The sequence below is a fragment of the Glandiceps talaboti genome, chromosome 7, assembly GCF_964340395.1.
Source record: "Glandiceps talaboti chromosome 7, keGlaTala1.1, whole genome shotgun sequence".
Taxonomy (NCBI): Eukaryota; Metazoa; Hemichordata; class Enteropneusta; family Spengelidae; genus Glandiceps; species Glandiceps talaboti.
The window spans coordinates 19151718-19166034 of NC_135555.1; the positions used below are offsets into that span (position 1 = coordinate 19151718).

General features: G+C 38.0%; 1 protein-coding gene across 1 annotated transcript in view; it reads right to left on the bottom strand.

The window, feature by feature from the left end:
* Nucleotides 1-11218, bottom strand: part of LOC144437733 (large neutral amino acids transporter small subunit 1-like) — a 33026-nt gene extending 21808 nt beyond the window's left edge. The window contains exons 1-2 of the mRNA XM_078126742.1: nt 10412-11218; nt 1292-1417 (exon numbers count right to left, since the gene is read on the bottom strand). Of these exons, the coding sequence (XP_077982868.1) occupies nt 1292-1417; nt 10412-10928 (643 nt within the window). The 5' untranslated portion in view covers nt 10929-11218. The remainder of the gene's footprint in view (nt 1-1291; nt 1418-10411) is intronic.
* Between the last annotated feature and the right edge of the window lie 3099 nt (nt 11219-14317).

Sequence of the window (14317 nt, forward strand, 5' to 3'; positions counted from 1 at the left end):
TTGCCAAAGGGACCGAGATTATATGCTCTACCAAACAGACTAACATAGATAATTTGGGTATATTTTCTCGGCGATGAACCCTTATTGCGTAATGGACACTGTCTCCATATAACATCCACCGATCGCAAGAGATAATACATTGTACATGCCGAGAAGAAATTTCGTCTGTTCCTGTTGCTTCGGCGCCGAATTCGTGTTTTGATCTGACTCCTGAGAACCACACTACATACAGGCATGTCCATCCATACATACATCCATACATCCATACATACATACATACATACATACATACATACATACATACATACACACCTCGCACTGTGCCATACATGAACGCTTGTCCATTTACAATTTGAGGAGAAAATGAAATTGGGAGGAGATGGTTTGTTGGACTTTTATATGTACATGACCTTTAAAAATGTTCACATGGCATGATTCGATATATAATACTCGTAATACCAATCATACGTGTCTATCCTTCCTTCAGTGTACATGGTATTAGGAATGCAAATGTAACCTTTGAATGTACCAAAATTTGGATTCTAAAGGGCACCGGTTTCAAAACATGCTATTCTTAGCCGAGGACATTACATCCCTACATGCTAGCAAAGCTAACACGACCTAAAAACGTTCAACACCCTTAAAACTACAAACAATATAACAGTCATATTGCACCGGCACTCAGACACGAACACTGGCTAAAGTGACGCATCGATTACTTAGATGTCGATCATAAGCTTATCCACGTATCAAATTAATATTCGTACACCTAAAAGATGCAGATTGAGAATTGTGTGTAAGTGAATGTAAAGTCAGAACATGTAAACGTCAAGGACGCCTTTTCGAGTGGTGACCTTCATTTTCATCTGTTTGGGTTCAAGTGACCTCATTCACTGAGTCGCAGGCTACTGCCATAGTGATTCTGTGAAGCGTAACTATATACGATCAGTCACATGTCCAACGACATTCAACACCGCATACATGAGAAACGGGGAGCCACTCCAACAGCTATACAATAAAACTCATTCTCAAACCGCGATGGTCTCTATATCAAAGGACCCCTTTGTACACCCTTTGTTTGCTTTTCAAGTGCCAAAATACGGATAGTTTCGTTGTGTAACAGTGCAAAAATATTCTCATCTGTGTGTGTTTGAAAGTTTGAAACATTTATTACTTTCGAAAAAAATAGTGTGCAAATAAGTCGAGAATTATGACTAGAAGGGAAAGGTCAGTACTAAGAGAATCTGAAGTAGGTTTAGCGTTTGATTTGAAAAAAGAACAGCATACTCACCCATGCCAATCTGCACAAGACCGGTGATAATAATGATTATTAAGGCTAAGACTTTGGCAACTGTGAAGACATCCTGTACCCTTGTAGCCCAGCGTACACTGAGACAGTTCACATAGGTTAGGATACCTGTAAAAGATAAAATCAGAACTTAGGAGTCATTGAGTGTGTGTTTTTGTTACAAGTATAATACAAGACGATACAAAAAGCCATGTTGCTGAAAATCCTCTCTCATGAAAATCAATATGAGATCTCAGTATAAACAGAACAGAGAGAACTATGTGATTCAGAAAGCTGAGTATCTCAACCAGTATTTGCTTTGTCTCTCATCCTATTTGATTATTACGTCTATGGTACAGTAAAATACCACACTATGGGAAACGTGATAATTTTACTCATTTCTGTGAGAGAAAACATGTAGTTGAAAATTCAACACTGCTATTAAACATGTTCAATAGTGACCCAGGCTAAAGGACCAGTGATTTACGAGATATCAGATATGGAAAAGCCTGCTCCGGAGATTAATAATTGATTCTATGATGAAGATAACCATATTTTTAGTTTGTGTTTTTATATGGGTGAAAAGTGGCTACCACACGTCAGACATTGCATTGTGACAAATCTCTAGTGTGTCAACATCGGAATGGTGTCTCGACCCAACTTTGGTCCAGTAAAACCTTCAGAGGTAGATGACCTTGATGGCCTATGTTTGTTCTAGAAACGTTTCAACTTTAAATATCTTTTATCAGTCATATCCAGACGGTAGGGGGGTCAGGGCTGCGAATCGTATCTATAGAAGCGACAGGCAGTATTATCGCGTGATACCATGGATGATACATTGCCAGATATCACCAGCTTCGCGTGTATGTCCTTGTAACTTATTGGGTATGATAAGCCTCAAGGGTTGTGTCACGATGTAAGTTTTCAAATAAAGTTCAGTACATAAATGTCTTAACTTTGCTACTAGGTTCACACTTGACTTGGGTTTTTTGGTGCGGAAACACCTGAGCATATTTTAACTTTTGAGTGTTGTAAATAGATTTACTCCTGTGTCTGTAAACACACCGTCTGAGGTGGGTGTCATAGTTACCAAAATGAATGAGCTCATAGCTTTGCACGTCAATTTCTGTAGCAACTACCAAGTAGCCTACTTGAACCATTTATTTATATATGTACGACAAAGTACACAGTAGCAAACATCCATCCCTTGGTAGTATTATGTATGTGTCAGCATAAAGTGTTCATCGTTTTCATATTGTCAAGTCTTGATGCGTTTGGACAGGACAAGAAGTTGCCATTTTTCTTCCAAAATGAGTTACAGAAATCATACTGAAGTCATGTAATATATGTCTTTCATATTATACCTGACCATACAGACATAGAAATGTCATAAAGATATTAAATTAAATGACAAGAAAGCAGATCGAGTAAGAATTCCAGATAGATGATGTACGAGATCCAACATTGCGTCAATTCGAAAACTGAAGAATGGTGTCTTGAATACAAGGTTTGTTTTAATCAAAAAGTCACTAAAGAGGCTTACAGAATACGAGGCTCAGAATTCGACAATGAATCTGTGATAATAAACAGTGCGATAGGTGTGTTGCCAGCGACCTTAACCTGACACTGAGAAAAATGATCACTTAGATAAAGGTATTCTTTACATTTGTATAAGTGGATTCTCTTCATAAGAATCGCCTCTCCATTACAGTCTTCTCACAAGTGTAATGGATGTTAAATATATTATACATGCAAGTTGCAATCACTTACATGCTTATGTTTCTTTTTTTGTAAGTTCGCTCAAAGTAACTGATACTTTATCAACGTTTGCATATATTTTAATCACTTTATGATATCTAGATCACTTTATGGTGAGTAAGAATTCCAGATATATATATAAATAAATTGCAACGTCGTTATACTATTACTCGTGTGATGTGACATTACAATTGTGAAATACTAAACTGTAATTCTACACCGAGGGTGGGAAATGAAATTAGTACAATTTGAATCATTCTCTAGTATTTTAGAGTGGGATGAACTACGACTGTTCATCAAAGATTACATGTATCAATCAATCGTACTATTGGAATGACATTTCACAAATCTACGATAAAATCACTATGTGATTCATTGATGGATACAGAATCGACAACTTCAGAGCTATATTTAGGTTTAACTAGTATGTCTCTTTGCGTTTTCTTTGTTGATCAAAATGGCATTTTCTGTCCTCCAACTAATAAACTACGTGCATATTACCTGGTACAAACAAAGCTTACATGATTCCCACACAGAATCAACCAACAGCTTTCCGTGACAATTAAATCCACCGGATACAGTGATGAAGAACGTAGTACGGTTGCCTTGGAGACCAATTTAGAAAAAAAAGTTTCCCCCACAGAAAACCAATGTCAGCTATGTGATATTTGAATGCCACGTGGGTTGATCAAAGGACTGAATCATGCTGTTATATCAGGTATGATTATATTTCAACGACATAACTAACAGTAGAGGAAGTTTTTTTTCAGTGTTGCCAGGTAACAGTCACTGATGACGCCAACTGTTTATATGACAGGAATTCACCAGAAAACGTCATAACACTAAAATATTCAATTACTTTGGTAATCACTTGATAAAGCCATATCCATGCCATTGACTCCTAATATATTGTGTTTCGTTAAAACGTAGCAACCAGTTTGAAACTCCCTGTATGGTGTTCAACCTAAGAAGTTTAATCTAAATTTTCCCTTTCTGTTATCAAAGTTCAAAATAACCCTTAACTTGACAAAAAAAGTAGTCACACTAATCGTTTCAATGGCCTCTTTAGCATAGATTTAATTCAAGTATATTGACATACAACCTCTTGATTGATAACCTTCAAAACTTGCAAAGATGCATGTACATGTAAAATATCATGAAGTGATCTCCAAAACCTTGTAATTATTTTAAAGAGCGCTTGACTTTCTCAGCCTGGAATTCATGTGGATGAGAATTTTCAGTTTAAGTTTCCCCTCACTTTCTTGACAGGGAAACTAAAACTCAAAATCGCCATCCGCATGGATTCCAGGGTAGACTTTCTATAATATTCTTACACTGGAAAAGTTGATAAGCATATTATAACGACTGAAAAAGCTAAGGTTTATTATAATAATAGAATGCTAAAGTACACAGTATACTGTATTGCATCATTTCAAAGTGATCTTGCATCATCATCAGCTTTGCTGTTTGTTATCCTACCCAGCGCCTCCATGCGTCAAATTAATGTAAGAAATTGCAATGCTAATCTATGATGCTTTGGCACAAGTTATATTCCATTCTTCAAGATTTGAAGATAGACATGTATAGTTTAAGGTCCATGATGGACAAGGATTAAATCTGCTGGGTGAAAACAACAATTATCTGTCAGAGCTATTAAAAAAATTGAACAAAAGAATAGCCATACACGTATTTAAAGGCTAGGGTTTTCAAACCCAGGTTCTCCATAGCATTATCTTACCAGTGGAATCATGAGAATTAATTGGATTATTTTTTTGTTCTGGATTAACTATTTCTATAGCTTTGTCAGACAACTGTTTTTACATCTAATGTTTAATCCTGTTTTCAGAGTGGGCCTTTAATCCTCAAAGGTCCGGACACTAATGCTAACGATCGAACTTTGGGCCTTTAAGATTTACAATATCTTGGCCCTGTACTTTGGTTAGCCCTGTCATGTCCTTCTCAAAACCTTCAATCAATCGATAAATCAATCAATCATGCATTCAAAATAAAGCGTTTTTAAGGTCGTGATGGTTATCAGTTGGTAAACATGACCAGGTTCATCTTCTATCTCTTCTAAGATTTGATTCCTGTCAACAAACTGTACAGACTCAGTGAAATGTGTAGGATTCATGAAATGCTTATATGGTGGTGTAATTGATGGGCCATGGGTTTCTTCGACTTTCGTAGAGGAATAGTAACCACCTGTTGTAGGTCTTGTTGAAAGTATACAGTCACACACTTCTTTCTATCACCAGTCGGTGAAACATGAATATGGTATGTTTACTTTTTCCTGGTAGGCGGTTACACAGACCGTAACTAGTGAAAACAATCTTTGCTTTCAATACATTTATCTGGTTTACTATAAACACGGCAATTCGATAATCACCATCTTTGATGCCTATGTACCTACCACGTTTACATACACGAGTTGCGATTGGCTTCTAAAACAGCAACATTATTTTTACCAGTAACATATGGTTCTTTTCAACCTACCCCTAAACCATGTGGGTAGATACCATGAAATTGATATACAAGGACTCTCTTAATTTGGAGGTTATCATTTGGAGAGAGAAAACAAATGTTTATTTGAATTTTTTTAATATCAATTTTGATGTTATTTATAGCATTCTACGGTGGGTTGCGGTTTGACAATTGATTTTTTCGGTGAATGAGTGCATGTATAAAACAATGATCTAAATCAACTCCCAGTTATACACACATGTATATCATTCAAATTGTCGTGTGTACTATAAATACATTATGAATGGGCTACCCATTACAACAAAGCCACGTGGCATAGTTTAGCGTGACTCGGTTGTAGAATGGAGGACATCCTTGCCTCAAATGCGTACGCGATTCTCGAGTGGTATATAATATTATTAGAAGTGGAGTACATACATGGCAAACTCATATCCACATCATATGATACATGTACTTGTAGGCATGTTTGTTGATAATCAAAATACACTTACCCTGTATATTTGACCACCTTTCTAGGTATAATATAAAGTTGGTGACAATTTCTGTACATATATGGCTTAGTTTTTGACGATTGCAGGGAAACCATATATTTTGTCTATGTGGTAGTAGAGCAATTTGTGGATGGGGGAACCATCTACTCGGACGATGTGACGTTGAATGCCACGGACTAGCATATCAAAATGTTAGGGATCGTGCATTCTTGTGAACCTTCCCCCTTATATTACATAATCAATAACATTGGATTCCACTGTGTACCTTATCACATTTGCACCTTCACTAGTCTGGAATCAGGATGCCAGCGTGGTATCGAATAATCTCTTTAGAGAACTTGAGATTCGATGAAGGATAGCATTAGACTACACCTTCCCAGACTATCACTGTCAATCGACATACAAAACAACACTGAGAGAGGGAAATGTGAGATGAGAAGTTTAACGATGGGGTACAATTCATTGAGTGGTTATCAAAACCTTGTAAATGGTCGATTTACGATCCTGTCTGTTTAATAGTCTTATCGGTGTCACTGATAGAAATGACACTTGTAGGACCCTAGATTTGGCACGACTGTAGCCTTTTTAAGATTTGACACAATAAAATGCAGCCTTTTAAAGATATGCAAACAGTCGAAATTCAATTAAGGGATATGATTAGATTTAAGATACTTATGAACTCTAGTGTTCATCTGTTGAGAGCAGTGCAAACAAAATAAATCTGACACTGATATCAGTAAAGTGACGTTATTTATCGGCAACTTTAGGTGGAATTTTAAAACTTATCAGAACTTAAACTCAAAGTGTCAACAATAAGACAGACAGAATGGTTTGGAACAATGGTAAAACGTGAAAGAAGCATAATGAAAATCTGCCGGATGACCAAACAATAGTGTGTTAGGACTTTGAAATGTCCCTCTCTCCTATAGCTAGAACACAAATTCGTTTATTGCCAACAAGATTTTGGGAAGGGGGGATTGAGTCACATTTTGAGGGTACAAAATCTGACCTTAGCGCTGGTTTGGGTGAGAAAGGAAGAATTGTTGTCAATCAGATCGACACAGAGCAAATTGTTATCTTCATAAACCCAGTTATTTTTTTTCTCTCTCAAATTCCATAGCTTATCTGAGTTCCTGATCAACAAATATTTGTTTTGGGGTTGTGGTCGCAAAGAATCAAATGCGCCAGCCTTGGTTCAATCTATAGTACAAATACTAAAATAATTTTGGATTCACATTTGTTCAGGAATGTTGGGCAAGAACATACATTACATGTATAATATATATGTTATATATGTCTTTTATACATTGTTATTCTAGGTAGTGCCATGGAATTCATTTCAGGGCTTACGAATAATCTATACCTAGGCCTTGTTTGACACCTTATTATAATAATACAGAAGAACCTATCGCATGACAAACCACGTACCTGTACTTTTTAGCCTTGAGTCAAGTCGTGTAGAGATTTTGGCTATCGCCCCCTCACCACTTTTTTTTTTTTTTTTTTTTTTTTTTGGGGGGGGGGGACTACTGGCCAAAATGTAGGTTGAGCCAAGATATGGTAGTGCATTGAGCTCCATGATCAGTACACAGAGGCCTGGGAAATCTTAGTCTAGAATCGAGGCGATTGGAGATTTTGAATTTGGATTTCAATGCGTTGGAGAAATAACGAATACAAAACCCCCATCCGCATGGATTCCAGGCTACGAAAGTCAAGAAAAGGGAGTGGAATCATTGAAATAATACAAAGAATCGCTTCGGGAATCATTACTGTAGTCGGTGATTTGTCACCGGACAGTCGTCGTTCCCATTTCAAGTACTTACCCATGTCTACCACCGGCTCTTTTCCTTTTAAAAAACACCGATTTTACTATGTCTAATATTGTGTACACATCAAATATGGCCCTCTTGACACAATTTCACTGATTTTTTTTTTGTAACGATTGGAGAATCTGTACAGAATGTATATCAAGATTGATTCGTGCGAAATATTGATAGTGTGGTTTTTTTGTTCAATCTAAACTTGTTTTGCAAGTATTTCCGATTCACAAACCATGGTAGTAAAATTACTATCAAAAACTATTGAATGACGTCAGAATCCACAGTTGTCTTTTGTTACGATCATTTGTTAGGCAACATTCTTTGCATTTCCATAGTATACGACGGCTGCCAAGAACATGTGCGAGACGTTTATAGTATGGGTCATAAATTATATGCATAACTCACTGTGTCAACATATTTACTTTTAAGTAACACCCCCCCCCCCTTCCTTTCCTAACATGTGAATTTCAGTGCTCACTGCTATAATTTTGCGAGGTTTACTATCTTCGAGAGATATGCTTCGGGATGACCATACAGCCCCACCAGCCCCCCCCCCCCTTCCCCCAAACTGTGTTTTATCAATATCACATTATGGCTCACTATGCAGTACTACACTAACAAGTCAAGTATTCGACCAGACCAGACTAGGGTACAACGTACTACTGCAAGATCACACAGTGTGTAAGGGTGGGGTGGGGGTGTGTGGTGTTATAATGATAAATGAACCAATCAATGCCGGGGTTTAGCTGTACAGGTGTTAAGTGGATTGGCATCATATGTCATGGGGTTTGACATGGCGCGAAAGCTATGAAAGGTTCAATTCTTTCCTTTGTTCACGCTCTATTGGGACTCAAATAATATGGCGGCAAAACACCAGGTAACGACAACTCATTGAAATATCAATACAACAAATACTATGTAGTTACTACTATTGGCACGATGGGAAGCACGGAATCAATCTACTAAACGTTACGGTTTACACCCACAGTGACACTAGCTTGTACTTCGCTGATGGTTCTCAACATTAAAGAAATGCGTCTTTATACATGGCTTGGAATTGCTTAAGGTTTTAAAGTGCAACGTGGGAATCAATACCATGTTCACCTCTGCATGATGTACTGCACTGTATATATGTACAGCAATGCTGACGCGTGGCATTGAATTTTGCGTGACCTATAATTGTTTGTTTGTTACACTCTCTTCTCCAAAATATTTATCTTCGCAAACCCGATTGCATCATTTTTTTTTCATCCCAAGCTTCGATTTCATCATCCAAAAAAGGGATAAAACCTTTCCCTTTTATGGTCTAATACAGTCCCTTGGATTTTAAGACATAGTTTCCTCATTTACATTCCAAAAGACGACAATAATAGGCTTTCCTTTGACCGAGGTGGCTGGCAACAGACAACAATAAAATGACCTCCTTCCATCGCGATGAGCCAAACCGGAGCTGGCATGTTTCATGTGAATATCAAACAGCTTTATACATATGCCGGAATTCGTGTTCTAAAACGCATGACTGCTAGCAAGTAATATCAAGAGGACATGCGGTCATTATCATAACATAACACTGGGTGCTTTTTTTTTCTGTTTAATTGTTTCGTTCTACAGGCGACCCTGTTCTCAGCAGAACATGGTGCATGGTGGTATCAATGAAGGTCAACCGATATATTTACAACGTCTGAGAACATGTGATAACGGGTCGTGGTGTAGTGACATTGAGGCAATATCCGTTCAAAAATCACAGTAAATATAATGCTGCAAAATTTGAAGAAGGCGTGTAAAATAGGCTACTCGACTACACGTCATAACAAGCCCATGTATGTCGAAATGTTAGCATGTGGTCTACCCGATCGATGTACCGCATGTGAAGTTTCACTTTCACGCTGCCCTGAGCCACTGCACAAATGGTGACGATTAAATATGGTGTACAGTTCTAGCGATTGCCCTCTACAGCAAGGAACCCCCCCCCCCCCCCCCCATACACACACTATCGTCCCGGAGAGTACACTATGAGTATATGATGAGCATGATTTGCGTTTAATGAGGATTTAATACCATGTCCAATTCATGCGTGTGGACCTCGCCGCGACACTACATTCCCTATGACCTAAAAGCCTGCCAATGGTTTAGTTACAATTTAACAGATTTCTGAGCGTAGATTGTTTGACCTGGCTAAAATGAAAACATTGAACAAGCGTTGACTGATGATGGACGGAAACAGACTGTCGAGTTTGTTCGTCGAACCTAATTTTGTTTGAAAATTAACATATTTAATGGCAAAGGTTGGCATTCACACGCAAGTCAATGTACGGCAAAAAAATAACCTATGGGGGTTTGTCTGGACATCATCGTCTTCATCTCAGACCACTAACATATTTTTGAACAGTAGTCTGATTCTTCACACACACATACTCCATTCACATGTGTAAGGGCGCGGCGGTGGGGGGGGGGGTATTTTAGTTACGTAACGAGTGTACGTTCCATACTCGTCTGCCATATTTTAACGCATGAACACTTATCTATCATACACAATGGGAGAGAATTAACTAAACAAATTATGATATACTCACACAGACAAAGAGCGGCAAGTAAGTCGACAGCAATTTCTGGCGGATCGCAACCAGCTATTGGGAACATCGGCTGCAAGATATAGTTAGCAAACACTAGTGCAATGATAGCTTGCGACGTGGGTCGAATAATAATCAAAGTTATCCACAGCAACAAAAATGCCGGCAGTTCACCGAATGCCTCCAAAATATAAGCGTAATCTCCACCAGACTTTGTAATGGATGTGCCGAGTTCAGCATAGCATAAGGCTCCGATCATAGAGAAAAGACCACACGAGGCCCACACAATAAGAGAAAGTCCGACCGATCCGCAAAAATTAACAACACCAACCGGTGAAATGAAGATACCTGACCCAATGATCGTACCGATGATAATGGTACAACCGTTGAGAAGGGAGATTGTCGGCTTCATTTTTATCGAGTCGTCGACATCTCCATTGGGGATGGTTTCGTTGCCATCTCCGACGGGGTCGTAGATTTTCTTGCCCCCGGCCGCACGCTTGCTAATATCTTGTGTCATGGTTTACGTCTGTGGTCTATGCGGTGTTATATCGGAACGTTGTAAACTTGTGTTGTTGCTGATTTTAGAACAAGCTAGCGAGCTACACACTATCGCGGACAGAGCGTATATGTTCCCGTGTGATAAAGCTGTTTCTATCACAAATTGTTCGTTGAATTAGCTGGTCGCTTCTTGAAGATCTTCTCAAACATTACTCTAAGTGTTCCATATGGAGCAACAACTCTGCACTCGTGTAACCGGCAGGGTACGAACTAGACACCGTAGACTCGATGAATGAACTCTACAATGTGATAATCGCGTCGCGGTCGGCGTCATGCGTATTCAACGTGACCCCAAATTAGCATAAGAATAAATTAACATAAGTCGTGGTCCAATCAAATAACAGAGTTAGCCCTTCATGCTAATACAATATTGGAGTGGTTATATACTACTGTTAGTGTTAGTACTATTACTCGTGTTTCATTCAAGTAAATACAGTCAGCATGAAATAACAATTTTCAACCTAATGAGTTTCCTATATAGAGAGAAAATAAACTTCCTGAGTGTAAATATAGTTGGTTCTTTTATTTGTGTTTTGTTTCCTATTAGTTTTACTATATTCATAGACTCATGATTTCGAGAGTGAACCTTATGGCGGGCATGCAGTCATCGATCTAGACTCTGGGTCATTGGTTACAAAATATCTCAAATGTGATATTTTGTTCATAAGCGATCAGAAATATTTTGTAATTTCTTATTTGTTCAGTGGATACGTTTCATAATCATCAACATATTAGAAAATTCACCCTTCGCACGAATTTCTGAAATCTGGGTACATAATATCTCAGAATGTAGAAACGTAAATAAACCTAGATATTGTTAACTGTTATTCCGCTGAGATGACTTAAAGCTGAAAAAAAGTCTAGATAACACATGTTACTTGTGCATACACGTCTACTTCAGAGAAGTCCTTGTTCCCACGTGCCAATGGCCTTTGACCTCGCGTGACGGTGAATTGGAACATCGCCGATAGGTTTGCTACGATGCGCGATGTTGACTACACCAACAAACATGTTGTCGACAAAAAATGAAAAAAAATGCTTTTAAAATTGGTGAATAGCTATGTTTCATATATGGTAATTGGATGTGACTCCAAACCAGGATTGCATCATCCACTGAATATATAATTCCCATGCCTTTGTACTCATAAGGTCAACTATGCCACATGGCTTATTAAACCTATTGGCGGTATATTTTATTTTCATTTAACACCTGTTGCTATTTGAATTACTAGAAACAAACAGTTCTCTTCCTGAATTTACAAAACAACAATTTTACGCATCGTGTATGCTTCCTTTGTTCCCAACGTCATCCATTTTCGGTTTTATTTTGATTTGTTATTTTATTTTGAGCTTTGGGTCGATCGGGCGAGGCTGTCACTCAAACCATATCACAGTACATACCTCCGGCTCTCGACCCTCAAACATATCGTAATACCGACTGCTACGTACACACGACATCTCCCCCACAATGATGTATGTTTATACGTGCTAACAAGTAAATCAAACATGACATTAGAATATTGTTGCAGGGTCAAAAAGGGGTCAACCATACCGTGTTATCAAAATAATCCATTTGTAACAATATTTATTATCAAATAAAATTCAACATTTCGTTTTATGAATATTTGATTAGTTGGGTTTTTCTATATTCGACGATGGTAGTCAAAGTTGAGACAATTCTTAGAGAAAAACCTTGGATGAATAAATAGAAACATAACTTGCAGGTAATTGGTAGACATAATTCATTCCGTTGTCATATGCTGTACACGGAGACGAACTGATGGTCTGACCAACATTGTAATCCGTGACATGTCAGCAATATCTTCATACTCAAACTACCTCGTGTGATGACTGGCTACGACGAACGGCACTATCCTACCATCCAGTTCTCAGTTCTCATATCATATCATATATCATGTCATTGATTCACGGTTTTGACTTCACACTGCTTCTGACGTCACGATTTCACGCCATTTGAAAATTACCCCTAGGCTTTATGATACTACTCTCCACAAATGTAAATAAAGACATAGATACAAAGATGTATCAGCGTACATGCTTTTTTTTCTCTCTCTGCAAATTACAACTCTCGCTAATTCTGGAGCGTTTCGTTCACTCTCATAGGTTCAGCGGTCCATATTCACAAAACTAAACTTTATACCATTTGTTCACCGTACAATTGGTCACTTTGTGGAGCATGTTACAGCAATATTAACATAGAAACACACAATAGTCTCTAGTTATATCAAAATGAAAGCAGTATCCCTTCTCCATTCGATATTCAACGAAAACATGAAGTCTAGCACAAAGGAGAGAGAGACTCCATGGTAGCAACCCGCATATGATTTGCTTGGTCTTTGTGACGTCACCCAAAGTAAGCTTACATGTTAATTTTCGTTCAATTTTCATGCATAGAAATTAAATTTTAAGTGGAGAAAACGTGACCACCGCGACCGGTTAATGAATATCGTTTGTTCCATGTTGGCAATGGCATTTTAAAGTCCAGAGATTCAGTACCGGTGGGTTTCTACATCACTCACTGAACTCGGACTCAATGAAGTTTAGCACGGTTCTTACGTATCTTTTCCAGTAAATAATTGAACAGATTACAATAAATGCAGAAGTCAAAGAACAAATATCAGATTTCGTTTTTAAAAAAATGTGGATTTAATTTGTATGTTGTAACATCAGTCAGCCTTGATGGGAAAATGGTATAGGTCATGGCACTGAGCTCTGACGGAGTGGCCAAACAATAAGAAGTGTACATGCCGAGTTCATGAATGTAAAATGAGAGCACATAATTAATTTGACACCCTTTTGTTTCGATAAATAACTTCTCTTTTGTGACAATCGCTATTACAAACAATAGTGCATAATGAATTGGTGAGGTCTTTGTTTCATTATTGTGCGTCTCTGGACTATCGATCTTATTATGAACAAAGGTACTTTGTATTGTAGGTAGAAATTGAGAGAGAGAGAGAGAGAGAGAGAGAGAGAGAGAGAGAGAGAGAGAGAGAGAGAGAGAGAGAGAGAGAGAGAGAGAGAGAGAGAGAGAGAGAGAGAGAGAGAGAGAGAGGCAGACAGACAGATAGACAGACAAAGGCATATAGACAGACAAACAGATACATCTAGACAGACAGTCAGTCAGTCAAACAGTCAGACAGTCAATCAATCAATCAATCAATCATTCATTCATTCATTCATTCATTCATTCATTCATTCATTCATTCATTCATTCATTCATTCATTCAGAGGGAAGATCAACCAGCCAGTCTGTCAGACAGACAGAAATATATACAAAGAGACATACTAGATATACACCAATTTGATGTATCATTAAATATTTTT